This window comes from Juglans microcarpa x Juglans regia, chromosome 7D, assembly GCF_004785595.1.
Source record: "Juglans microcarpa x Juglans regia isolate MS1-56 chromosome 7D, Jm3101_v1.0, whole genome shotgun sequence".
In the NCBI taxonomy this organism is placed as follows: Eukaryota; Viridiplantae; Streptophyta; class Magnoliopsida; order Fagales; family Juglandaceae; genus Juglans; species Juglans microcarpa x Juglans regia.
The window spans coordinates 3,059,175-3,082,986 of record NC_054606.1 but is presented as its reverse complement, the minus strand read 5'-3'; the positions used below and the strand labels follow the sequence as shown (position 1 = coordinate 3,082,986).

The 23,812-nt window shown below is 34.4% G+C and overlaps 3 protein-coding genes across 3 annotated transcripts; 1 reads left to right on the top strand and 2 right to left on the bottom strand.

Moving 5' to 3' along the window:
* Positions 1 to 1,536: 1,536 nt before the first annotated feature.
* Positions 1,537 to 4,397, bottom strand: LOC121238591 (probable phytol kinase 1, chloroplastic). The gene is made up of 6 exons (XM_041135531.1): positions 4,020 to 4,397; positions 2,794 to 2,861; positions 2,559 to 2,690; positions 2,340 to 2,455; positions 2,139 to 2,253; positions 1,537 to 2,033 (listed from the first exon to the last, which is right to left on the bottom strand). The coding sequence occupies exons 1-6, from the start codon at positions 4,350 to 4,352 to the stop codon at positions 1,847 to 1,849; spliced, it is 951 nt and encodes a 316-aa protein (XP_040991465.1). The 5' UTR covers positions 4,353 to 4,397; the 3' UTR covers positions 1,537 to 1,846.
* A 5,265-nt stretch (positions 4,398 to 9,662) lies between these two features.
* On the top strand, positions 9,663 to 15,821 carry LOC121238590 (SEC12-like protein 1). Its single transcript, XM_041135529.1, has 10 exons — positions 9,663 to 10,067; positions 10,473 to 10,573; positions 10,816 to 10,948; positions 11,057 to 11,148; positions 11,734 to 11,833; positions 11,929 to 12,001; positions 12,084 to 12,204; positions 13,417 to 13,536; positions 15,279 to 15,349; positions 15,440 to 15,821. Exons 1-10 carry the CDS (start codon positions 9,894 to 9,896, stop codon positions 15,640 to 15,642), a joined length of 1,188 nt encoding a protein of 395 aa, XP_040991463.1. The 5' UTR covers positions 9,663 to 9,893; the 3' UTR covers positions 15,643 to 15,821.
* A 2,238-nt stretch (positions 15,822 to 18,059) lies between these two features.
* On the bottom strand, positions 18,060 to 21,332 carry LOC121238587 (lysosomal Pro-X carboxypeptidase-like). The gene is made up of 9 exons (XM_041135525.1): positions 20,863 to 21,332; positions 20,125 to 20,314; positions 19,866 to 19,999; positions 19,622 to 19,734; positions 19,193 to 19,442; positions 18,892 to 19,047; positions 18,683 to 18,762; positions 18,454 to 18,503; positions 18,060 to 18,338 (listed from the first exon to the last, which is right to left on the bottom strand). Exons 1-9 carry the CDS (start codon positions 21,301 to 21,303, stop codon positions 18,196 to 18,198), a joined length of 1,557 nt encoding a protein of 518 aa, XP_040991459.1. The 5' UTR covers positions 21,304 to 21,332; the 3' UTR covers positions 18,060 to 18,195.
* Between the last annotated feature and the right edge of the window lie 2,480 nt (positions 21,333 to 23,812).

The following is a 23,812-nucleotide window of genomic DNA, read 5'->3' as shown; positions in this document are numbered from 1 at the left end:
TTTTTAAATCAGTTCTTTTTTAAACAAATTTTTAATGACAAATTGTGAAACTTACATTTTAAAAAAATTGAAAAACCGGACTGGATCAGACTAGAAACCGGTAAAACCAGAAGTACCGGTTTAGGAGGGTAACCGGTGCGTAATTGGTTTTGAAAAATACAAAACCGATACATACCGGTTCGGTCCTAGATTTTATCCAAAACCAGACCGGTTACACCCCTAATTGTGGTGAGAGAGGAGATTGAGGTGACTACATGGTCAATAGCTCCTGTGTCAAGTATCCAAGGATGAGGGGAACAAGACGCAGAAAAAGAATAGGAAATAACTGAGAGATTGGTGGAAGGTTGAGAAGAAGAAGGCTGTGAACTACTTGCAAAAACATGATTAACCATAGGCTGTGGAAAGGAGGTATTGAGAAGACCAAGAAGTTGTTCATATTGCTCCTTGGTGATAGGAAGTTGAGGTGTGGTAGCAATAACATTAGTACCTAAATCTTGATTAACTGAGCATGGTTGATGAAGTTGATGTCTAGGAGGATAGCCATGAAGTTTGTAACAACGATCAGTCGTGTGACCATGAATACGACAATGATTGCAGAAAGGGCGCTCGCATTTAGAGGTTGTATATGAAGCACCTAATTTAGACTCAGAACGAGTAGTAGGTTAATTGTTGTGGCTAAGTAGAGTAGCAGGTTCCACAACAAGAACACTGAGGGAAGCAACTTCACGTTGACGTTCTTCTTGCAGAACAAGGGAGAAATCTTTATTGATAGGTGGAAGATGATCCATCAAGAGAATCTGGCCATGAACAGAAGAAAAAGACTCATCAAACCCCATTAGAAAATACATGATCTGCTCTTCTTGTTGATAAGCTAGGAGTGTTTTGGAGGCACCACAAGCGTAGTGTGGTATAGACCGAAAATTATTAAGCTTGTCCCAAAAACCTTTGAGTTGAGTGAAGTAGTGGCTGATAGATGTTTGATTTTGAGATAAGAAAGAGATAGCCTTTTGGAGTTGAAATATACAAGGAACATTGCTTTGAGAAAAACGTTCATTGAGATCATTCCACATAGAAGTGGTTATGTCAATAAAAATGATGCTGGTAGCAAGGTCTTTGGAGACAGAGTTTAAGATCCAAGAGACAACCATATTGTTGCAGCGAGACCAGAGCTCAAACAAGGGATCAGTCCGTTGAGAGGGACAAGGGAGAGAACCATCAATGAAACCAGTTTTGTACTTGGCACTAAGGGTCATGAACATGGAGCGGCTCTAGGTGGAGTAATTGTCACCAGTTAAGGGTTGGGAAACCAAGATTGCACCTGGGCTATCACCATTGTGCAAGAAGTAGGGGCTGGAGGGATTATCAGTTGAATTGTTGGAAAGAAAAACCATCTATAGTAAGGATCGACTATCTGATACCATAACAAATATTGAAACTTGTGGAGAAAATTCTTGCTTTCTTTATTGTGAAGTACGTAGAGATATATAGATGTTACAGATAAGGTAGATCTTGAATGTACATGATAAGGCATAATAGCGGAAATACAAAAGGATATGTTTATCTCATCACAACTAAGTTTTTTTACAGATAACGCTGAGAGAAATATGGCATAGTGACTCTGATAGTAAGAATATTTGCATCTCACACAAAACGGACGAGTCAATACTTCGGGTCTCCATATTTTTCTTTTATTTATGTTTGTTTTTTTCCACCAAGAAAGCAGAATATCATCATGAGTATGGATCAATATTAATTTCAAACACTTTGAAAGAAAATGATTGCGATGGTAATTAATTTGCTGGGATTTCAGCGATATTGAAAGATCATTCCCTCACTTTTCAGGATTTCAATAACCAAAACTCAAAAATGCCACTGCCATGCTTGCTAAAGGAACTGATATGTTGTCATCTACTACATCTGTGGTTGAAAGGGACTCCACCACTGTTGCAACCAAGGATACTAGAGCCACTTTTTGCACTGTTGTTCCCCAATCCAATTGGAAATATCCCAGAACTGAATAGTAATACAGCATCCTACATTGCAAAGATAATTTTCATGTCAATACCTAAATCCATATATAGCAAGTTAAATTTCAATAACTCATATTTGGTTGGCCACAATGGTAGTTTCAAACGAACCCGATGGAAATCAGGAATCCACAACCAAACATGGATATGCTACCCGCCCAACTCTTCTGTTGATTATAAGGAAGCTTCATCGATCCAAATCTTCTGCCTATGATATCAGCAACACCTATAATCGCCACCAAGTTGAAAGTTAGTAATTGGAACGACCCGGGCATAGCTCCCAGCTGACCTTGGATAAGACAGAGATACAACCATCACCACCGCACATCATTGCAAGTGAGATCAGTCCAACTGGAGACTCACGCCAAAAAACAAGAACACATACGATCAATACCAGGACATAGTACAAAGGACCTCGAAGCAACTCCCTGAAAGCATGAACATATTAAAAGCAAAAGTGCTTAAGAATAATCCTAGTATCACAAAGAGAAGAAATCTGAATCGCTCGATTTTGATGATTGGCAAACGTACTCTGGCTTTCCTTCTCGAGTAACTGATTTTATGAGCTTTTCATCAGAAGCCAATGAGAAGCCATGGACGACAAGCCTCAAGCAATTCACGAGAGGAACAAAAGAAGCAAAGTAGCGAGCCTCAGTTGAGGTGCTATCCTAGGATAAGAATGGCCCGCCAAAGTAGATAAGTAGAATGAACAGTGGTATTAACATGAATAAACCTTTTATGATTTGAAATACAAGGAAAGGGATACCTGAAAATCGGCCAAGAAACCATGAAAAGCAGACCAGACAATACATGGACCATCTTTCTGCTTAAACTCTGCCTCAATCAGTAGAAAAAGAAGTTATGGGAGAGAAGAAAAGCTTTGTGTATTACAAGGAAATAATATTTAATCTCTTGAAAGAACCATTGGATCTCTTGATTTTGATTTGATTAAGATTTACTTGGCTATATAAACACATCTTTTCTGCAGAATGTAGTGGCATTAACAAGTAAGTACAGACAGTTTCACCCAGAGCTTGTTTCCAAAAGCTTTGCCTACGTACGCTGTCACTCTCAATTCATTAATGCCCCTGCAACCTTGTCCATTATTTCCATTTACATCTTCTTTTATTTTAGCAGAACATTTTTCCTTCCATATTCATTTCATGTCATAGGACATAGGACCAACCAAGTTCAGTTTATAATAAACAGCCACCTTGCATCAGGTTCAAATTTCAAAGTAAATGTTTGGCTATGATCAAACACCACATCATGTACTAATCGTACTCCTCCACCCACACTATATGTGAGAAATGTTTGTGGAGGATAGTCCTAAGATGAGCTTGAGATTAGGTTTTAAGATGCTTGATAATAATAATAATAATAATAATAATAATAAATATTAATATAATTATATTATTAAAAATTACTATAAAACTGGTTGAAATCTGGTGGCGGCCACCGTGGAGTAGCCACTGGTGGCTAGGTGTAGTTTATCATTTTCCTTTTCAAATCCATTTAAATATTACGTTATTATTACTCTGACACTGATCGGTGACCAACACTAAACATTTTCAAATCCCTTCAGCTATTCCGTTATGCAACCAGCAAGAATTTTGGCTCAACGAGTGGTGCTAGTCTGCCGTCCTGTGTGCCCACTCTGTGTCCCGCTCAGTATAAATTGTTTTTTAATTTTTTAAATATTTTTTAAAACATATTTAAATATTTTTAAAAAATAAAAAAATACCAATACATTAATATTTACTTATTTAACCATTTAAAAAAAATTAAATATATAAAGTGGAGGGGAGGGGACAAAATTGGAGGCATATAGCATTATTCTTTGCTCAACATGCAATCAGACGAAGAGTATTCTACTGCTCAAACAATGCCAAAAATGAAAAAAAAAACAAAAAACAAAGAAATTTGAATTAATTTACTCCTCGGATTTTGTTCCAAACATGAGTTAGTACCAGAGAGAGAAAGAGAGAGAACCTGTTGGATGAGGTTTCTCCGAGTGAGGTTATCAAAGTAGAAGACGAGGGCGTAAGCGCCGGCGAGGACAGCAGCGGTGGCTCCGGAATCTCTCAGGAAATCTCCAGCTGCAGCTCGTGGGGTGCAGGGAGAAGAAGAGGGAGGGTGCAGGGGAGCGCACGGCGCAGGATGGAGAAGGTGGACACGGAGGAAGGGAGGAGCAAGCTTCGGAGTGAGCGAAGCGGAGGAGGAGAGAGTGAGGCCAGTGGGGACGGGGGTGCACACGTGGCGGCGTAGAGGATGGAGATTGCAGCGGAGAGCGGATGGGCTACAAAACAAGAGGCTCATCGTCATGAATTTGTTAATCTATTGTCCACTCTGTTTGTTTGTATGTAGTTGCTTTGAACATTGAGAAATGTATTGGTAGTTGTGCAGTGTATAAACAAGTGAGTAAGAATGAGATTGATATAATAAAAATTAATTTTTTAATAATAATATAAATATATATTTTTTTCAAAAAAATTATAGGATGTACACGATTATATTTATCATTATTTATATAATCATAATTTAAAATAAATATATTTATAAGGGTAGCCCGCCCACCTGCCGTGGTAAATGCTTGGGGCCGTCTATGCGAGGGGTGGGACCCCTGCTCGAATAGCAAATGAATAAAGGGAGCTCATGTCACGGTTCAATTCTCCCGGTCACTCTTTCAATCTATACCATGCCGATTATGTGTGTGCATGTATATGTTTATATTATACACTTTTTATAATTATAAAAAAAAAAACACATTATAGATGCAATTTCATTTCTTTTTCTTTCAATTTATAAATAACTTTTTTTTTTATTTATCGAACTCGGTCATATTAAAATTTTTAATTCAAATAAAATAAGAAATTAAACTATTTATTTTTGTTCATGTAGTTTTCATTATAAAAGATTGATTGTTTAAAGGTTTTAAAAAACTACACTTTAATTTTTTTAAAAATGAATGACTTTTGAATTTTATAAAAGAAATATATATGAACGCATATAGATATATAAATTCATAATTTAGCAACCGGATTTTGATTTTTTTTTTTTTTAAACTCATATCTTCGAGTTTTTAAAATTTTGGAGGTATATTTTTTAGTTTTTCAGATATGTATACTCATTTTTATATTTTGAAGGCAAAATTTATGGACTTAAATCAAATGTAGAAACTGTTTTTTTCATACTTTTAAGAAGATTCAAGAATTTTAGATGAGATCAGAAGAAATTTTTCATATATTTGAAAGATTTTAAGAAGTTTTCAAATTTTTTGGGATCGATATTTTTTTTATCAAATTTTATTTAAATCTAAATATCAAATATTAATTATTTTTTGAAAGCTTAGGAGGACACCAAGGCCCCTCTAGGTTAAATGTGATTATGATTCCGTCATTATTGTAAGTACATATAACAATACTCATAATTAATAATTCTTCATATCATTTACTTGAAAACGTATTGAAATTCTCTTTCACTGGATGGTCATAATTATGATTATCACTCCAAATTACGAAGGAACGAAGAAATAATATCATCAACAAGTGCTAAAAAAGTAAAATTTTACTTTTTCTTTTAAATTGTCAATTTTCATGTAACCATAAACTATCTAAATTTTGTATTTTATTCACAAACTATCATTTATTTTAATATTTATCCATTCATTTAAAATCCAATCATTAAAATTTGATACACGTAGTTTTGCCTTAATCTTAAAAGTTGTTAAATTATAAAATTAGAATTTATATTTTAAATTTAATATAGACAATAACTTTGGGTAATTTGAGAATTATATTGTAAGTGGAAAGATAATTATATAAATTTAACTTATCTTTAATAAAATGATATAATTATATTAGTTTAATTTGGTGGTGGGGGGTGACCCAATGGCATGTTAAATAGGAAAACTCAATTTGGCACAAAAATCTTAGACCTAATGCCTGTTAGAATTTGTTTACGATTATGAATTAAAATAATATATTTTTTAAAAAAATTTAAGTTTAACTTTTATTTTCATTTGATTTTATAAATATTAACAAAAATATTATTTTATTAAGAATGGTAAATTAATTGAGAAATATTTTAAGCACAAAAATATTATACAAAAATAATCATATAAATTGATGTAATTATATATAATTCGTTATACTGTAAAATTATTTATATTATAAAATAGATGTAACAAAATATATGAAAGATAGTCAACCTGCACAATTACTTTTACATTATAATTTTGTTGCTATAACCGTTATCTTCATAAATAAATTGATATGGTTCTTTCCAAGTTGCTACTTGATGAGACACATAACTACTTTTGTTACTGTAATCGTTATCTTCATAAATAAATTGAGATGGTTCATTCATGTTGCTAGTTGATGAGACACATAACCACTTTTGTTGCTGAAATCGTTATCTTCATAAATAAATTGACGAGGCACATGTTGATGAGACATGAAACTCCCTAAATAAACATAGGGTAATTTTCCCTCTATTCTACAATTGGTCTACAATTGGCTGATGTTTCCTCTATTTTCTAATATATAAAAGTTATTCTTTCTTAAATTCAAACAAAATCTCAAATTCCTTTAAAGAAAAGAAACAACCTCATCTGATCCTCTCCCCTCTACTGCCACGGCTCCATCTACTGTTTGTCTTGGGTGTGGATCTCGTCTGATCTCTCTCTCTCTCTCTCTCTCTCTCATTTGGTCGAAAATCCAATGTTTATACTGCAATTGCTACCATTGGAGGAGGAAGCATAAGTGCAGGGATGACCATTGCTATTAAAGGAGCAGTTTCATAGTGAGCTTAATATTAAACCAACACAATCAGCAACAACCCACCGTGGCGTTGATGGCATGAGCTAAGGATGCTTTCCAGATCCATGAAAAGAAGTTGAAAGAAAGAGAGTTAGATGGGCTCTGGTCCTTGTTTGTCTCAAGGAGTGAAATTTCTCATTAAATATTATATTTAAAAAAATTAGAATCGAGTATAGATGTAGGCAATGGAAGTGTAAATCCGCATGATATGAAGAAATTGCCTACAACATGTTAGCAATGTTGGTAAATAGAGAAACAAACTAGCTTGGATCTCTCAATTTCGTATTTGTTGTCTCGAGCTATTAACAACCACATGTTATCTGAGCCTCAATCTTAACCCCGACCATTAATGTTTTCTTTTGTCCTTATTTTTTCTACTTATTTTCTCTCTGCCTTACTACTTGAAGACCCCAAGACTCAAACCAGTCGAAGAATAAGGCCAGAGTTAGTGGGACAACATCGTTGAACAATGGGTGGAGCTATGGGACGTGCAACACGAGAGGGAGATCGGGAGAGAAAGTCTGGGTGGGAAGGGCCGTTTCTTCCCAAGACAAACATTGGGTTTTCGGCCAAACGAGAGAGAGAGAGGGAGAGGCGAAGAAGGGAGATCATGAGAGGTCCACACCCAAGACATATAGTGGATGAAGCCGCGACAGGAGATGGGAGAAGATCCGAACGGATGAGGTTGTTTCTTTTCGTAAGGGATTTGAAAAGGCCAGAGTTAATGGGACAGTGCCGTTGAACAATGGGTGGAGCTATGGGACGTGCGACGTGGGAGGGAGATCGGGAGAGAACGTCTGGGTGGGAAATGGCGTTTCTTCCCAAGACAAACATTGGGTTTTCGGCCAAACTCGTGAGAGGGAGAGAGAGAGGTAGTGGGGGAGAGAGGCGAATGAGGGAGCTCAGGAGAGGTTCACACCCAAGACAACCAGTGGACGGAGCCGCGATAGGAGATGAGAGAAGATCCAAACGGATGAGGTTGTTTCTTTTCCAAGGGATTTGAAATTTTGTTTGAATTTAAGAAAGAACAACTTTTGTGTATTAAAAACTAGAGGACACATCAATCAATTGTAGACCGATTGTAGAGCAGAGGAAAGAGTATCATTACCCATAAACATATATGCAAAGTTCCATAGTTTCCAACTTTTTGCCATCATTGCCATGGACTCAATTTGGTTTCAGAGAAATCAGATTATTCATAACCTTCAGTGTCAACCTCCCATTATCTTCTCCAGAACAGTGACCAATTTTTTCAATGAACATCTCCAAATGTAGAGCAAAAAGTTACAGATTCAACCTCCCCCACCTGAATGGTCCCCACCCCCACAAGGTCATCACTCTCTCTCCTATGATGTAGCAGTCAGAAATGAGGACTCTACTGCAGCTGCAATATGTAGATCTCATGAGGGAGATATCATCTTTGCACTTACCAAACATATTGCCTCAATCAATCCAACCTTTGGAGATGCAATGGTTGCAAAACTTGCAATTGAATAAGCTGCCTCAGAAAGATTCCCAACATTATCATCGAAGGAGACAACCAAAAAATCACAGATGCCATGGCCAATCCATCCTCCTCCCCGGACTGGTCCATCCTCAACGTTCTAACCGATATAAGCTACATGTTACAGTCCTTCCAAAATTGTTCTCCTATTAAGATTCATTGACACCAAAATCGATAGACGCATAATTTGATGCAATGGGCCGTTACAAACAAGTTGTTTGGATGCATACCTCTTATAAAGCTACCCCAATGTTTATTAGATTTTCACAATGGAAAAGACCCACCTGGTTGTAATGTTCATTATTTATGTTTATATTTTATGCCTCTAGTTTGTTGCAAGACCTATTCAGTTTTCTATAATATGATCAAAGCTTGATTAGAAAAAATATATATATACGCGAAGGTTGTAAGCATATTATGAAGAGAAGTGCTACATATATAAAGAGAGTACAAAAAAAGAAACTCATAAATTAATGTGATTTCATGTGATTGGTTAGATCTACTTTATAATAAAAATAAATTTATAATTTGAAGTGCTGCATCAAACCACATTAATTTGTGGATTTATTTTTATATAATCTATTTATAGATAAATTATTTCTCTATCGTAAATAGTTGAAAATGACAATATCTTTGAGATGTGTTTGGTAAGTGAATTAGTTTTAAATTATTTTATTACTACTCATTATTTTTTATTGTAATTTAAAGCCCATCTGAGATCTCCTTAATATTTAAACGTAACCTTAATTTATTATGCCTAGAACCTCAACACGAGGGATGATAAAGAAATGCAATGGAATTTCGGCTCATACATCTTGGAGTACAAAAAAGTAATGATGTATTTTTTAAGAGTAATGTTAAAAAAAATTTTAAATATTATTTCTCATTTTTCAATTATGAATTCTCTTAAAATAATACTATATGAAAAATAAATATAAAAAGTATTTTGAGTCCAAAGGAGATAACGTCAACGAAGCTCTTAAGCCTTGTTTGTTTTCGAAAAACATCTCATCTCATCTCATCTCATCTCATCTCATCATTACAACTTTTTCAAATCCTCACAAAAAATAAAATAAAAAATTTAGCTTTTTCAAATCCCAAAACAAAAATAATATTAAAAAATATATTCTAATATTATATTATTCTAACTTTTTAACTTTAATCTCATCTCATCTCATCTCATCTCTGAAAACAAACGGGCCCTTAGCTCCGCCGCGGGTATCCATACGGAATATGCTAAAAACCCCCAAAGTCGCATAAGAGTTGACGTTCCTCTTCTTATCATTGTTACTGCGACGGTGTTTCCCAAAGCAGGACCCACCCATATTCCCAATTGAAAGCAAGTAACAAATAGGAAATCCAGGCGTGGTTTGCATCGCGCTCTGCACAGAATGCCTCTGCACCTTCCTGTTATAAAAACATTGAACCTGAATTTTGTCAAAAATAAATAAAAGACTCAGAGCAGTATTCTGATTTTTTCTCTCCCTGTTTTCCAACCACAACGTCAACGGTTTCTCTCTTTCACTTTGGAAAATTTGATCGATGGACGGTGGCGGGTCGAACCAGGGTCCGGTTACGTGTGGTTCGTGGATTCGGAGGCCCGATAAAGTGAATCTGGTGGTGCTGGGCAGGTCGAGGCTTGGGGATGCCTCTCCTTCTCAGCTCGAGATCTTCTCCTTCGATCCCAAGACCACTTCTCTCTCTTCCTCTCCCCTGGTATGTGTATGTGTGTGTGTGTGTGTCTCTCTCTCTCTCTCTCTCTCTCTAAAATCCAAATTTAAACGGTTTTCAAGTTTGTGAATCAGTTTCCGTTTCTGGAAGCATGGAAAACAGATATTCGATGTTTTTCTGAATTTTTTTGGGGGTAATTCCTTAATTGGGAGTTTTTAACGAAGTCTTTGACTGAAGCGGTTCCCAAAGGGCCAAAGCGAACTAATTTTTTCATTAAGAGTTTATTAATTTCAACTCGGCCTTTTTAAAATTATTTAATAAGCTTTATTAGTGTCGCTCTCATGTTCGTTTAAATAACAGTTTTCTTTACTTTCTCAGCAACCAGAGGAACATAATTATGAGATTTATCTCACTTGGTGTTTGTTTGTTTTTCTCTTGTTCCTCCTTTAGACCACCTATGTTCTTGAACATGTGGATGGCGATCTCGTTTCAATTGCGGTGCACCCCAGCGGGGAAGACATTGTTTGCTCTACCACTATGGGTGGCTGCAAGTGAGTCTCTTTGTTATTAATTTTCACAATTTGTGATATCCCTTCATTTGTTTTTGTTTTTGTTTCCTGTAACTGATGCTGGCGGAAAAAAATTATGATTGTTACCCTCTGAATACGATCTGCATGAACTACTTGAACCCCCCGGGGGGGGGGGGGTGTTGAGTGGAAGGCATTCAGGACATTTTCTTATTGAGGCTTTCTATCTGTCCATTCATTCAACAAATGTCTTTTATGACATGCAGATTGTTTGAGTTTTATGGTGGAGAATCAGACGCAAGGCTGTTGGCTAAGGAACTATCTCCTCTCCAAGATGTTGGTCCACAGAAATGCATAGCTTTTAGTGTTGATGGATCTAGAATTGCGACTGGGGGGCTGGTGAGTAAATGACTCATATTCCAATCAATCATTATCATGTGCTTTCTGGCACTATTGATTTTGAAATGTTTTTTGTATTCTGATATATATCATCTCAATCAAGTATAGGATGGGCATCTCAGAATCTTTGAGTTGCCAAGCTTGCGCATTATTTTAGATGAACCAAAAGCACATAAATCTGTACGGGATATGGACTTCAGGTAACTCAAGCTTATACGTTTTGGTATTGCGTCTGTGTAGTTGTCAAATATATATTTTTTAATGTTAGTTAAATCGTGCCAAGACACTACAAATGTTCCATGCGAAGCATGCTCAAATTAATAATGCATTTGGTTAGATTGGGTTACATATTTATGGACAGTTTCCTTATTGGTAGTTTTGGCCAAACTAATCTCTTGGAAGCGGGTCTTGCCTTAATCTTTTACGTGTTTTTTTATAAGGGAGGAGTGTGTGGGAATTTAGTTTTTATTTTTAAAGGGAGGAGTGTGTGGGATTTGAAATTTGAAAGGAAATTATTCATAAATGGAGGAGAATTTCTAGGAAAAGGTCATTTTAGTCCCTTTACTTTGCTTTAAAAATGTTACTTGAGAGGCAAAATACTCATGGTTAAGAGACCAACCGAAGATGCTGACTTCATATGTTGGTATAGATTTATAATTTGATGGTCTATGAACATATAATTTTTTTTTCCTTTCTAACTGTTGGCTAATTTTTTTTAAGGGAGTTGGAGATATATTGGGCCTAGATTCTGAATTTCTCAACCTTTTTTGTTTATCATATACTAGCCTAGACTCGGAGTTTTTAGCTTCAACATCTACTGATGGTTCGGCAAGAATATGGAAGACGGAAGATGGTGTTCCCTTGACTACTTTGACTCGCAACTCGGTATGCTTTATTAAATTTAACAGCCTGTTGTAGTATTATGCAATATGCAGAGATGATTATATTATAGTGCCTTGTTTGATGTCCCTTTCCTGCAGGATGAAAATATTGAATTATGTCGGTTTTCTAGGGATGGAACAAAACCTTTTTTATTCTGCACTGTTCAGAAAGGTAAATGATCTCATGTTTTCAGTTCAAAATATTTTATCCTAATTTCTCAGCAACTTAGAGTGTAATTGTATTAAATGAACAGGTGATAAGTGCGTAACGGCAGTCTGGGACATAAGTACATGGAATAGAATTGGACATAAGAGGCTGCTTAGAAAACCTGTCTCTATCATGTCCACAAGCCTGGATGGGAAATATCTTGCTTTGTAAGCACTTAACCTTGTAATTTAGACTTGATTATTGAGTTTAGTTTAGATTTGACCTTACAATAAACAGATGCCTAAGCCTAGTTACCAAATATACATGTATTTGTTTTACTGATCACAGATAAAACAGATGCCTAATCCTAGTTACCAAATATGTATGTATTTTTTTACTGATCACAAATAAAACAAAAACTATTTGGTAACTAGGCTTAGGCATTTGTTAATTGCAGGGCAGGAAACTTGATTGTACTGTTATATGAGTTTGCACTTTCAACATAGCCTATAATTATTCACTTTCATCAATATTATTGCATAGAGGAAACTATTCACGTGGAACAATTTTATTGAAAAACTAGACCACTCATAATATGTTAAGAAAGAAAGCCGATTTCATCCATTGCTTTTTTTACAAAACCTCACCACTTTTTATTCTCTTTCATTATAGGATGATAGTGGATACACAAAAAAAAGTAAGCTAATAGCTAAAAGAGAGGAAAGATACAGAATGAGAGAAGCTGCACATGCTTACCATGTCCGTCCAACCTTTTAGCTATCAATGTTCTTGACTATTAGATCAGGTGGAAGTGGTTGTGTTGTGTGGTATTATTGCAAACTGGTTCTATTGATAGGAACATAATTTTTCAATGATGAAAATGGTGTTCATATACCGTACATGACTTCAAAAGTCGTGATGATTTGTTGAGGAATGTATTTATTAACATATTTTTGCTTTGGCAATTAGCAATAATTTATCAGTGGACTTCCGGTAGGAAGGGATAATTGAGGGCATTTGTGGTATTGTGTGTTTATAGGTTCATGGAGAGAGAGAGAGAGAGAGGAAATATAAGTACTTTGCTATGTGTTTAAGTGTAAAGTACATTGTGTACAAAGTGTACACATAGTACTTTAAGTGTACAAAGAGGAAATACAAGTTCTATGTGTTTCATGGATGAAAAATGGTGCTTTGATTCTTAGAGAGAAGTGATATTTGAAGGCCTTTACACCAAACACCATCCGCATGGTATAATTTGATTTGTAAGATTCAAATTTTAAAATTATCTTTGAAATCAAATTATGCAACATGGAGGAATCAAATTATGCAACATGGAGGGTGTGTGGTGTAAAGGCTTTTAAATAGAATTATTCTTAGATTTGTATTGCAGAACTTCATGATATTTCTCCGTAGAATATGTTAAATCTTTCTTCCTGTAGGGGAAGCAAGGATGGAGATATCTGTGTGGCTGAGGTAAAGAAAATGGAGATCAGTCACTATAGTAAGAGGTTGCACCTGGGTGCATCTATTGCGGTACTAGAGTTTTGTCCCACTGAAAGGTAAGGTCCACCAATCAAACTTTATTATTAGTTTTTTAATATTGACGGAGAAGTTTCTTCCTTACTTGTCGAGCTAAAAATATATATATATATATATACATATTTCATCTTCTTAGTAATCAGTAGAATGGCCCTTGATGATCTGCTTAATGTTTTCGATGGGCTATATAAGATGGAAATTGAATAAGAAACCAGCTAAATTTCTTCCTTGTCCATCAAATAGATTGTTAATACAGATAAATGATCTGCTTAAAGTTTTGAATGGGCTCTGTATCAAAACTTTTGCTTGGCGTGTAGAATGTTGGACTTTTTTCCTGTTTTTTCGGGGTGTCTATCCTTTATTTTTCATTTCCAGGATTTAAACTAGGCACAATGAAAGAGATGAAGCTTCATAGGTTTTTATTTGGTTACTTCATCCTAATTCAGAACTCCAACATTAATTTTGCTCTACCAAGAATGTGAAGCACATTTTTTGAAAAAAAAAAAAAAAAATTATGGATGACCTGTGTCAGTTGCGTCCTGATGCTTTGGTTATGAGCAATTTTTGTCTACTACCTGAAAGTTCTGACCTTCAATTACACTGCCTGGACTTCTTTAGAGCTCGCTGGAGTGCTATCAATCTTATACATCTCTCTCTCTCTCTCTCTCTCTGTGCACATGAGCATGTGTTTTTCTATGATCTGTTAGTGCCATAGCTACTTTAAAAACAACGGATTTACTGAAAATATGACCTTGTAGTGTTCTTACGTCTGTTTTCTTTTTCCCCATTTTGGTCAGTTGAACTTTTGTTGCATCTGAATACAATTTTTGTCAATGTTATTGGACGCTGTTCCTGGACACCCGGAGCCAATCAAATTTTTTTTTTTTTTTTTTTTTGTCAATGTTAATATAGTTTTTTGACAAATTGGAGGTCCATGTTGACTTGAGTGTTGCCAGGACAACAAAGTTGCAAACGATGGCTGTGTTGATGTGGGGCATTCTTTAGTGTCAATTTCCCAGGTCCAGATCTGGTAGTTTATGCGAGTACTTTAGATCTATTTCTTTGCGGCTCTCATCAACAAGAAATCCTGATCTGTTTATAAACCCAGTTACCCTATCTTTGTAGCCATAGGATTTTCTGTAGTTATGCGTCCCTTACCTAAAGGAAATTAAACACTCTTCAAGTCTCTTAGAGCAACGATCATGAGGTGGTGGAAAGAACTTCACGGAATTAGCAACATATCTGCAGCATAATCAAGTGAATTACAGATGACTTGGGCCCTTTGTCTTTCCATCAAAAAGATTTATCACTCTAGTTTGTTCTTTTATTGATCTTGATGAATAGTTGCTTCAGAGTTCTTTGGCTAGAGAAGCTAAAGTTTGAGGGTCTTTGATGACATTCGCTTTGTCAACAACAAAAGTTAGGCAAACATGATGGTTTCTCAAGTTTTTTTGTGTCAATTTTATGGTTTGGTGAGACTCATGCATTTCAATGGTTTTTCTCATTCTGAAGGTTTAAGTCATTCTCTTATAGTCCTAGTTTTCTAATTATTTCTTTTTAATTTTGGTCATAGCATGTCATCTCAAAGAAAACAAAATCAAGAGAGTTCATTGCAATAGAAAGTCGTTTATAACTAATTTTGGAGGAGATATATTGCATGGAAACTCTCTTGGAATAAGCCTATTGTCATCAGTCTAGATGCTTTACGGTTTTTCCTTCTGGTTTTGGCTACTCCATTTTATGTGGGTGGGATGTATTGCAGGGTTGTGCTTACCACTACAACTGAATGGGGAGCTGTCATGACTAAGCTAAATGTTCCTGCAGATTGGAAAGGTCTCTCTCTCTCTTTCTCTCTGTCTCTCTCTAAATGTTTTGGATATTGCACTTCCAAGTTCTAAATTCGATTTCTGTCTAAACATGCAGAGTGGCAGATATATGCACTACTTGTAGGAATGTTTTTGGCATCGGCTGTTGCATTTTACATATTCTTTCAGAACTCTGATTCATTTTGGAAGGTCCCTGTTAGAAATCAACCAGCAAGACCTAATATTGATGCTGTTATAGGAGATCCACAATCTTCTGATGATCAAACCGTTTGGGGTTCATTCGGAGCATTGGATATGTGAGGGATACAGACTCGCACGAAGTAGCATCAGCATACATGATTATTAGCTTTTTCAGTCTTCCAGATATTATTGATTTAGACTAGTCATTTGAACGTGGTAACAAGCAGGTCAAGTACTTAAACGCAAGAAGAAAAAAGAAAAATGAACAATATAAAGCTTATTCCTTTGTTTTGGGCTAATTCCTTTTTTTATTTAATTGAATTTACTTGACACTGACAAATAATATATTTAATTGGATTTTTTTTTTTTTTTTTTTTGGGTTGTTAAATGGTAAGTCACACGTCCAATGGGTTTTGAAACTATTTTGAAACTTTATAGAGGGAGGAGGTGTGCTTTAATGGAATCGGGGTCAGAATTAATTAGCAATTAGGTAACCATTCCTGATTCTCGAGCGGCGGGAAAAATAATGGAAAAAGAAAGAAGAGAAGCTTTTGTATGATACATTACCTGCTGTTTCAATTTAGTTTTTACAAAAGCTCGAACAAAAATAATGCCCCAATTCATGAATTCGTGCACAAGATTCTTAATGAACACCAAACTTAAACATGATAGCATAAACTTTTGTCTTGTGGAATTTCTCAAGACAAAATATTTAACATTTTGTTAATATCAATTAACGTTCTTAATTAATTATTTCTCGACAAATGATACTATATATTTATAAGAAAATTAATACAAAAGGATGGAGATATTGAAACCAAGTTATAAACAAGAAGTAGTAAAACTCCAACAATATAAGGTGGATAACAAAATTAATTGAATGTTCATGACTAAAATCTTGGCTGCAGGCTCCGCCATTGGCACAAATTTTAAATCAATCTGAAAATGGGACACTTAATTCATCGTTGAATGATTAATACAATTTTCATTGAATGAAAAGATAAAGAAACTTATGAATGTTTTTCTAAAATTAATTTACATTATTAGTTATATATGAACAATAAAAGATATAATGCTAAGTATGTACAAGTTTAAAGTGTGTAAATCTCGCTCAAATTCTTTGTAAAAAAATGGGTCCAACTAGAAAATGTAACCTTTTTTAACACTTTTGATGTTTTGCATGGTGGAACCTACTTTAAAAAAAAAAAAATGCATGAAAATTGTATACGGCCTCATTTGGTTAAACAGATGAGAAAAAAATAATAAATTTATGAATAATAGTGAGATAATTTGTGAATGGTCATGAAATGGTTTGAGTTAACATTTTTATGGGGTTTTGGGAAAGGAGAGAAAACAAGTCCAACAAAAAAAATATAAAATTAAAAGAGAGTTAGAATATAATTTTTGTTAAGATTGAATTGTTTTCATGTTTTGAAGTTTGGAAAAGTTGTAATGATTAGATAAGAAAGTTGAAATTTTGAAATTAAGAAATATTTGTATTTGAATAGTATTTGGATGTTAAAATGAGATGTGATGATTTTAAAAGTTTGTGAAACCAAACCAGGGCTTAGAGGTTGTTGAAATCATTCACAATAAAAAAACAAGGACTTGGATAGTCGGATTCTCAGACAAATCAGCCATCCGTGATATTGAAGTGAGTTGGGAATTACTCGCATATTCATGAATATGTACATTGGGCAGCCATTTATCTTGTGTTGATCATATCTGGGAAAAATTACATTTTATCCTTTCTTTTTCTTCTTCTTTAAGCAACATTGCATTAAAATTCTGAAGGAATTAAGCAAGCCTAAGGGACAGGAGGCCGGAATCTCAACAAAAGTCCTCATTCTACTCAATGTACTGGAAGGAATTAAAGTAGAAAACAAAAAATGAACAGAGCATTCTAGCTCCAATCCGGGACCCAATGCCTTGCATGGACGACAGACAGTAATTTCTTTCTTTCTCTGCGCGCAAGCTCAACCAATCTGGGTTTCTTTTGTTGCAGGTTTCGATATATACAATTTCAGAGAGACCATGTTTAATGATTCTTTAGTGCTTCTTTTGGATCTTGAGAATCACATGCTTAGAAACAGTTACATATATATAGGTGGTTGATTGGTAGAATTAAGGAAGTACTGATCATCATCTTTAAACGATAACTCTTTTAAAAATATCCAAAAATTGAAAAGCATTAGAAAGTGACCTAGGAACTGTCTGCAAATTAACAACTCAAAAGGAAAAAAAGTACTTTGAAGAAAGAAAACAGACTTTTCCACTCAACCACGACTTCAAATTTAAGATCTTGACCAAAAAAAACTCGTAAATTGCACGTAGAAACAACGTCATTAATGATGTTTCATGCGACCCGACCGGCCCACCCGGCCTGATCCCATATGTCGAAATCCAGCATTAATATAAATGCATCGAAGTATTAATGCTCCACCACATGAAGCAATGATTTTTTAATAAATAGTATCTTTCTGGGAAAAAAAAAATTCTCATCTTCAAATATAAGTGAAAGTTTGCATTGTCATTAATGTATTTACCAGTATAATTTGGTCGATACTAAAAGACTAATTAACACGAGATAACTGCATGCATTAATGTCAAACTGATCGATCGTAAGTAATCCGATATTAGTACGTAAGCGTACTACAGCCAGCACGTACATTATCATGATGATGAACTGATCATGTGCAAATCTTCATAGTATTTGTGAATCCACCCATTGATGATCTCAGCCTCTTTCTTTCGCTGCGCAACCAACCAATCTGGGTCATCTTTTGTTGAAGGCATTATGTCTAAGCAATGAGATCCTGCTTGCAGAATCAACTTTTCGTCATTAAAAATTGGAAACGCAATTCATGATTTTTAAGTGATTTAATTATCTGAAATTAATCATCATCTGAAATTGATGTATATAATATGTACCTTCTTTAGTATACAAGGCAACTATGCTGTCTGATATGTTTTCCAATACCCTAAATTATAAGCAGATAAAAAGATTATTAATTATAAGCACAAGCTGCGTATATGAATGGCAACTAATTAAAATACCTAATATTAGGATCGATATATCAAAAAGAGTGAATCATGTTTTGATGAAATTCTTCTTTGGGTCGTGTGTGTGTGTGTGTGTGCATATATATTTGGAAGTTACCCGGCTCTGCTAAAGGGGTCACGAAGGCCGTTGGAAAAGATGATGTTGCTTCCAAACTTCTTGAGAATCATTTTTATATTCTGCAATTTCACAATCAAGGAACAGAATTAAAATGTACATTATTTTTTAATCGCTTACACATTACGCAATAAATTCATGCACAGAGAGAGAAAGAGAGAGAGAGAGAGAGAGAGAGAGAGAAACCCTACTTGACCACCGTAGTAAGTTGTGACCCAATGGGGCCTAGGGGCAACTCCAAACTTTTTTATGCAGTAATCTTTATAGTCGTTGTAATCAAATGGTTGAGCATAAAACATAGTGTCATTTGCGCCACAGCCAATCGGTTGGACCAATTCACTACATGTCTGAAGACAAGAAGAGGATGAAAATGATTTTTTTTTTTTTTTTAAATGCTGAATCTCATGTGCTTCTCTAGTTGACCTGTGATTTTGTGAATTGTAACTTAATTACTGATAACAAATAATGATAAGAATATGTGCATATAATTACCTGCCAGTCCCAACCCTCAAGTGTTTCTGAAGAATAGAACTCTCCCAAGTCATTGCACTTCTTCTTTTGTCCTCCTCCATAAGCAACAATTCCAGAGACAATTCGGCCAAGAATGTCGGTTCCTTGGGATCCTTTGTCAATACCCTGGCAGACTCTATTCACCGGATAATCTGGAGGGCTATCATACTGAGCCGAGACTGAATACAGGCTGTTTAAGTAATCAAATAGTTCGGTTCGCTTCTTCAATGGCCTGATCACGTCAAATAAAGATCGAGCATTAATATATAGTCGAGAACTTTCTTAATTCAAGTGTGAATTATTATGAGATGAAAGCAATAACTCTTTTTCCTCCAAAAAAAAAAAAAGGGTTTTCCAATGAATCGCTATTAATATCATAATCAAGGTTAGCAAAGAAATCAGCTTTATTACTTGCAAGTATTGAATTTGTTGCTGAGGATGGAAAGACCATTGGGCTTAGCGGCAATTTTAGTGATCTCAGCCCATGATTGCTTTATGGTATTGTAGCAGCTAACGCTAGCATCCTGCATGCATTAATACCCATATAGAGTTCATACGAACGAAGCTACCTTCAGTTATATTATGATATAGATTTCGAAGTAATTAACAGATCAATCGAGCTAGGCATGCATAAAAAGGGTTTGATTATGATCACCTTAAAGTCGTCCGTGACAGTGGCATAATATGTATTCGATGGCGTAAGGTTATCGAAGTACAGAATGGGGGCTGAAGAGGCTAATGCTCCGATGGCAATGTGCGGATATTTTAGGCGGAACCACGCCGCAAGCACTGTTAGATCGAGCCAAAAAAAAAAAAAAAGGTGAGAGATTAGGAAGTGATCATGAGATTTAGGTATGGAGTAGTGATGATCAAGTGAGATTCAATATCTGCAAATATATATAAAAATGACTCACTTCCACCATAAGAGCCTCCGGAAACTATAACTGGAGATGCCTCAGCTGATAAATTTTTCTTCAAGTGCAGGATTATTTCTGCATAATCTGCAAGAGCTTGGGCAGAGTTGAAGTACCCTCGAAGGGTGGCATTTTTCCATGCTTCTTCTCTTGGCAGTCCAAATGGTATCGACTTTCCGTAGAAGCGATGCTGCACAAAAGTTCAAGCTGGCACGTACGTATAATTTTGGTTTATGTTCAAATTCGAAATATAACCCTAAAATTAAATTTTTATATATATTAAGAAATCATGGCAAGTAATCTTTCTTTATTATCTTTTGTTCTTTTTTATTTTGTTCAATTAATTCCCTGCAAGAATCTCATATTTTTCTAATTAACACTGAACATATTAATTTTTTTGGTTTAATATGGAAAAAACTTGTTGTAATTTGTAATATTTCATTATAGTAATTTGTAAGAATTTTAGATCTTGAATTATGTTTATAATATTTTTTTTAGCATTAATGCTATATTTATATATTACACTAGTAATTAATATCCCGTTTTCATCTTATATTGTGAATTCGACAGACTTGCCATCATAAATGATTCATTAATATGAAATAAAAATAAGACGAACTGTGTGTATATATATATATATATATATATATATATATATATATATGTACGTATTAATATTTGCCGTTAATTAGTAGATCGTCTTAATTTCTACGTACGTACGTACATACTAAGAATTACCTCAATGTAAACCTCCAAAGCACCCAAAGGGCCAACATTATCCAAAATGAATCCTATGGAACCAACATCTCCGTCGACGGTAGACTCATCGCCAAGGTATGCAAGTATGGGGGCGGCCGCATGAGCTCCACGCCAATGCTTAAAGTTCACAACGTATCTTTGCTGGAAAGTAGCGTAACTTTGCGGCTGATAATTGAAGTGATCCAGCGTTTGGTCGTAATGGAAAGTTTGATAATCATGATTAATATAATCGAAGCTGGCCGCAAGAGATTGGCTGAAGAGATCGCTTTTTTGCTTGTTGTGCCCTCGTCGAACACCCAGCCTTGGTCGACTTCCCTGTAGTGAAGCAGAATCGCTAAGCGAAATGCAGAGAGAAATAAGCAGCAGCCATGAAAGAGTACTTAGAGCTCGAGATCTTGGGGCTGGAATGGCCATGTCCATGTTTCAGAGGAGAGCAGAAGCAGTGCATGAAAGACGAGGTACGTCCTATATATATACAATTTGAAATCCAAATACGTTGGTGTGTGTTATTATTAGCATATTGACCTTGTCAATAATCTTTTTACTTTCTTTCTTTAGTTCCTAGAATGCGGGATCGTGATCATATATACTACGTTAAATACACGCACAAGGAAAAAAGAATCAAATATTAATTGGCCTCATTAATTATGAATATCCCATGTCTAGGAAAATATGGCTCACTTGTCGAAGCAATTAAATTAGAATAAATTTTTACAACCTTCTCACACTCTACACTTCATATTTTTTTTTAATTTTTATTATTTTTTTCTTTTATCAAATATTTATTATATGAATAATGAATAGAAAATTTGAAATAATTTAAAAAGAATAAATTCAAAAAATATTTTAAAAAAAATATTAAAAAATTTTAAAAAGTGTGAAGTATAGAGTGTGATGGAGGTTGTATAGCAAAACTCATTAAATTATGGCGATTTGTTATGTATGATTTTGGAATTGATTCTGTATTAAAAATATTGATTCATGTTTATTTTAAAAAAAATAAAATAAAAAAATGATTCGTTTTTATTTCGGTATATATATATTTATATCATCGGGACGTTCGAAAAAAGTGACATCCATCTCGAGTTGGTGAAAAAGGATGTAGATTGAGAAATCAAATCTCTGTTTCTTGAAGTTTTGATAAGTTATTTTATAATTCATCCAATTTATATTGGTTTTTTATCTAATTCCCACACGCGTGGTGACGAGTATGCTTGTAACCAATCAGAAGTTGATTAGTGGCGTCATTTTAGTTCCATGTTAGTTATGTTATTAAAACTCTAAAAAGTATTTATAAAAAGTCCCAAGAATTTTCTAAAAAATAACAAAAATTAAAAACAAGGAATGAAAATAAGAGCCTAAAATACTCTAAAAATTAAACAAATTACAAAATTAACTTAGATTATATATAATTTAAATAAATATTAAACCAAAACAGAGAATCCAAAATTAAAATGAATGAATGAATAAATAATTAAAAATGAAAAGAGAACAATTAATTAAAAAAAAAAAAACTGCAGCTTTACAATGATCTTATGACTCTTATCCACCTGATCTCTAGCTAGCTGTTATTACTTGCATGCATGCTTGACGGTCAACACCAGATCATCTGGATACATTATAAGGTGGTCTTATTTTAGTTTCAAGCCAGATCACCTTATAACTACAAACCACCTTACTCAAAATAGAAAAGGACTAATTAACTAAAGAAGAAAATTTAGTTAAAAATACAATTGGATATATATATATGTGTGTGTGTGTGTGTGTGTGTAACTAATTTGAAGCAAAAACTAAATATTCGGAAACTATTTCACTTTTTTATTTTTTTGGAATATATATACAAAATTATATGGTTAGTACTAGAAGATAAAATTTTTAGCACGTATATATAAATATGAAGTAATTTCACATACAATCGTGAAGTGCGTAAACATTGTATAATCGCTTTGAAAAAAAGTAGAGTCTACTATTAAAAAAATTAATTTTTTTCATGTGGGTCCTATGTTTTATTTACTTTTTTCAAAGCGATTAGGCGGTTGCACAATTCACAATTGCAAATATATTTTCTCATAAATATGGGATGGTTTTTTGTTTATCGTATCAAGAAGATAATATAAATGGCAAAGTTAGCTAAGGTGTATTAGATGGAGTTTGACAATATATAGAGTAAGACTAAATACAATTATGAGTTGTACAAGCACTTCGTACTTCTTTTGAAAAAGAATAAAATCTATGAGTAAAAAAATTCATTTTTCATATAGATCTCATATTTTACTTATTATTTTTAAAAAAGTAATACTTGCACTCTATCACTGTCAATAGACAATATAATACATTAAGATCATATATGTCTCATAGGGACACAGTCACATACCGTTTTCGGCTCTCGCTGGCCAATAACTGGTATTGCAATTGCCAACTCATGATCGAGGATAAGCTGAAAATAATAAAGCATTCTATTCGGCAAACCAACCAAATATTAATATTTAATAATTTATCATTCTTGCCTGGCTTGTAAATTAACCGCAGTCGATCGAAGTGGCCCGTGCCAATTTCTATGGGCATGGAACTCTAGACTCTGAATTAATATTTCCTCTAATTTTAATCCGAATTTCAAGATTTTAAGTGAGAAATAGATAAATGAAGTGAACCATATATAATTTGCAGGAAGTCACACAAATAATAATAATAAATATTATAAAACTCACTTCATGTGTTTATCTCTCTTATTTGAAGAGCCTCACACTTGAACTTGATAGGACACTTTTCTCTTAGATTTTATATATTCGCGTCAAATACCTCTCACACTAGCTACTAACTAGATAATAGCTCTACGTCTCCACTCTCCTGGTAATGTTAAAAGAAACAGCTAAATTTGAGCTCATTTGATCCATGGGATCTTGGAATTGCGTAGTACAGTCATCGAAGT

Coding starts and splice junctions, on each gene's coding strand:
- LOC121238591 (XM_041135531.1), bottom strand. CDS start 4,352: ATGACGATGAGCCTCTTGTTTTGTAGCCCATCCGCTCTCCGCTGCAAT. Junction 2,456..2,558: donor ACTCGAGAAGGAAAGCCAGA/GTACGTTTGCCA, acceptor TCATGCTTTCAG/GGAGTTGCTTCGAGGTCCTT. Junction 2,034..2,138: donor GGATTCCTGATTTCCATCGG/GTTCGTTTGAAA, acceptor TTTGCAATGTAG/GATGCTGTATTACTATTCAG.
- LOC121238590 (XM_041135529.1), top strand. CDS start 9,894: ATGGACGGTGGCGGGTCGAACCAGGGTCCGGTTACGTGTGGTTCGTGG. Junction 10,574..10,815: donor ACCACTATGGGTGGCTGCAA/GTGAGTCTCTTT, acceptor TATGACATGCAG/ATTGTTTGAGTTTTATGGTG. Junction 13,537..15,278: donor GAGTTTTGTCCCACTGAAAG/GTAAGGTCCACC, acceptor GATGTATTGCAG/GGTTGTGCTTACCACTACAA.
- LOC121238587 (XM_041135525.1), bottom strand. CDS start 21,303: ATGGACATGGCCATTCCAGCCCCAAGATCTCGAGCTCTAAGTACTCTT. Junction 20,315..20,862: donor CTTTGGAGGTTTACATTGAG/GTAATTCTTAGT, acceptor ACTTTTGTGCAG/CATCGCTTCTACGGAAAGTC. Junction 19,443..19,621: donor AACAAATTCAATACTTGCAA/GTAATAAAGCTG, acceptor TGACGTGATCAG/GCCATTGAAGAAGCGAACCG.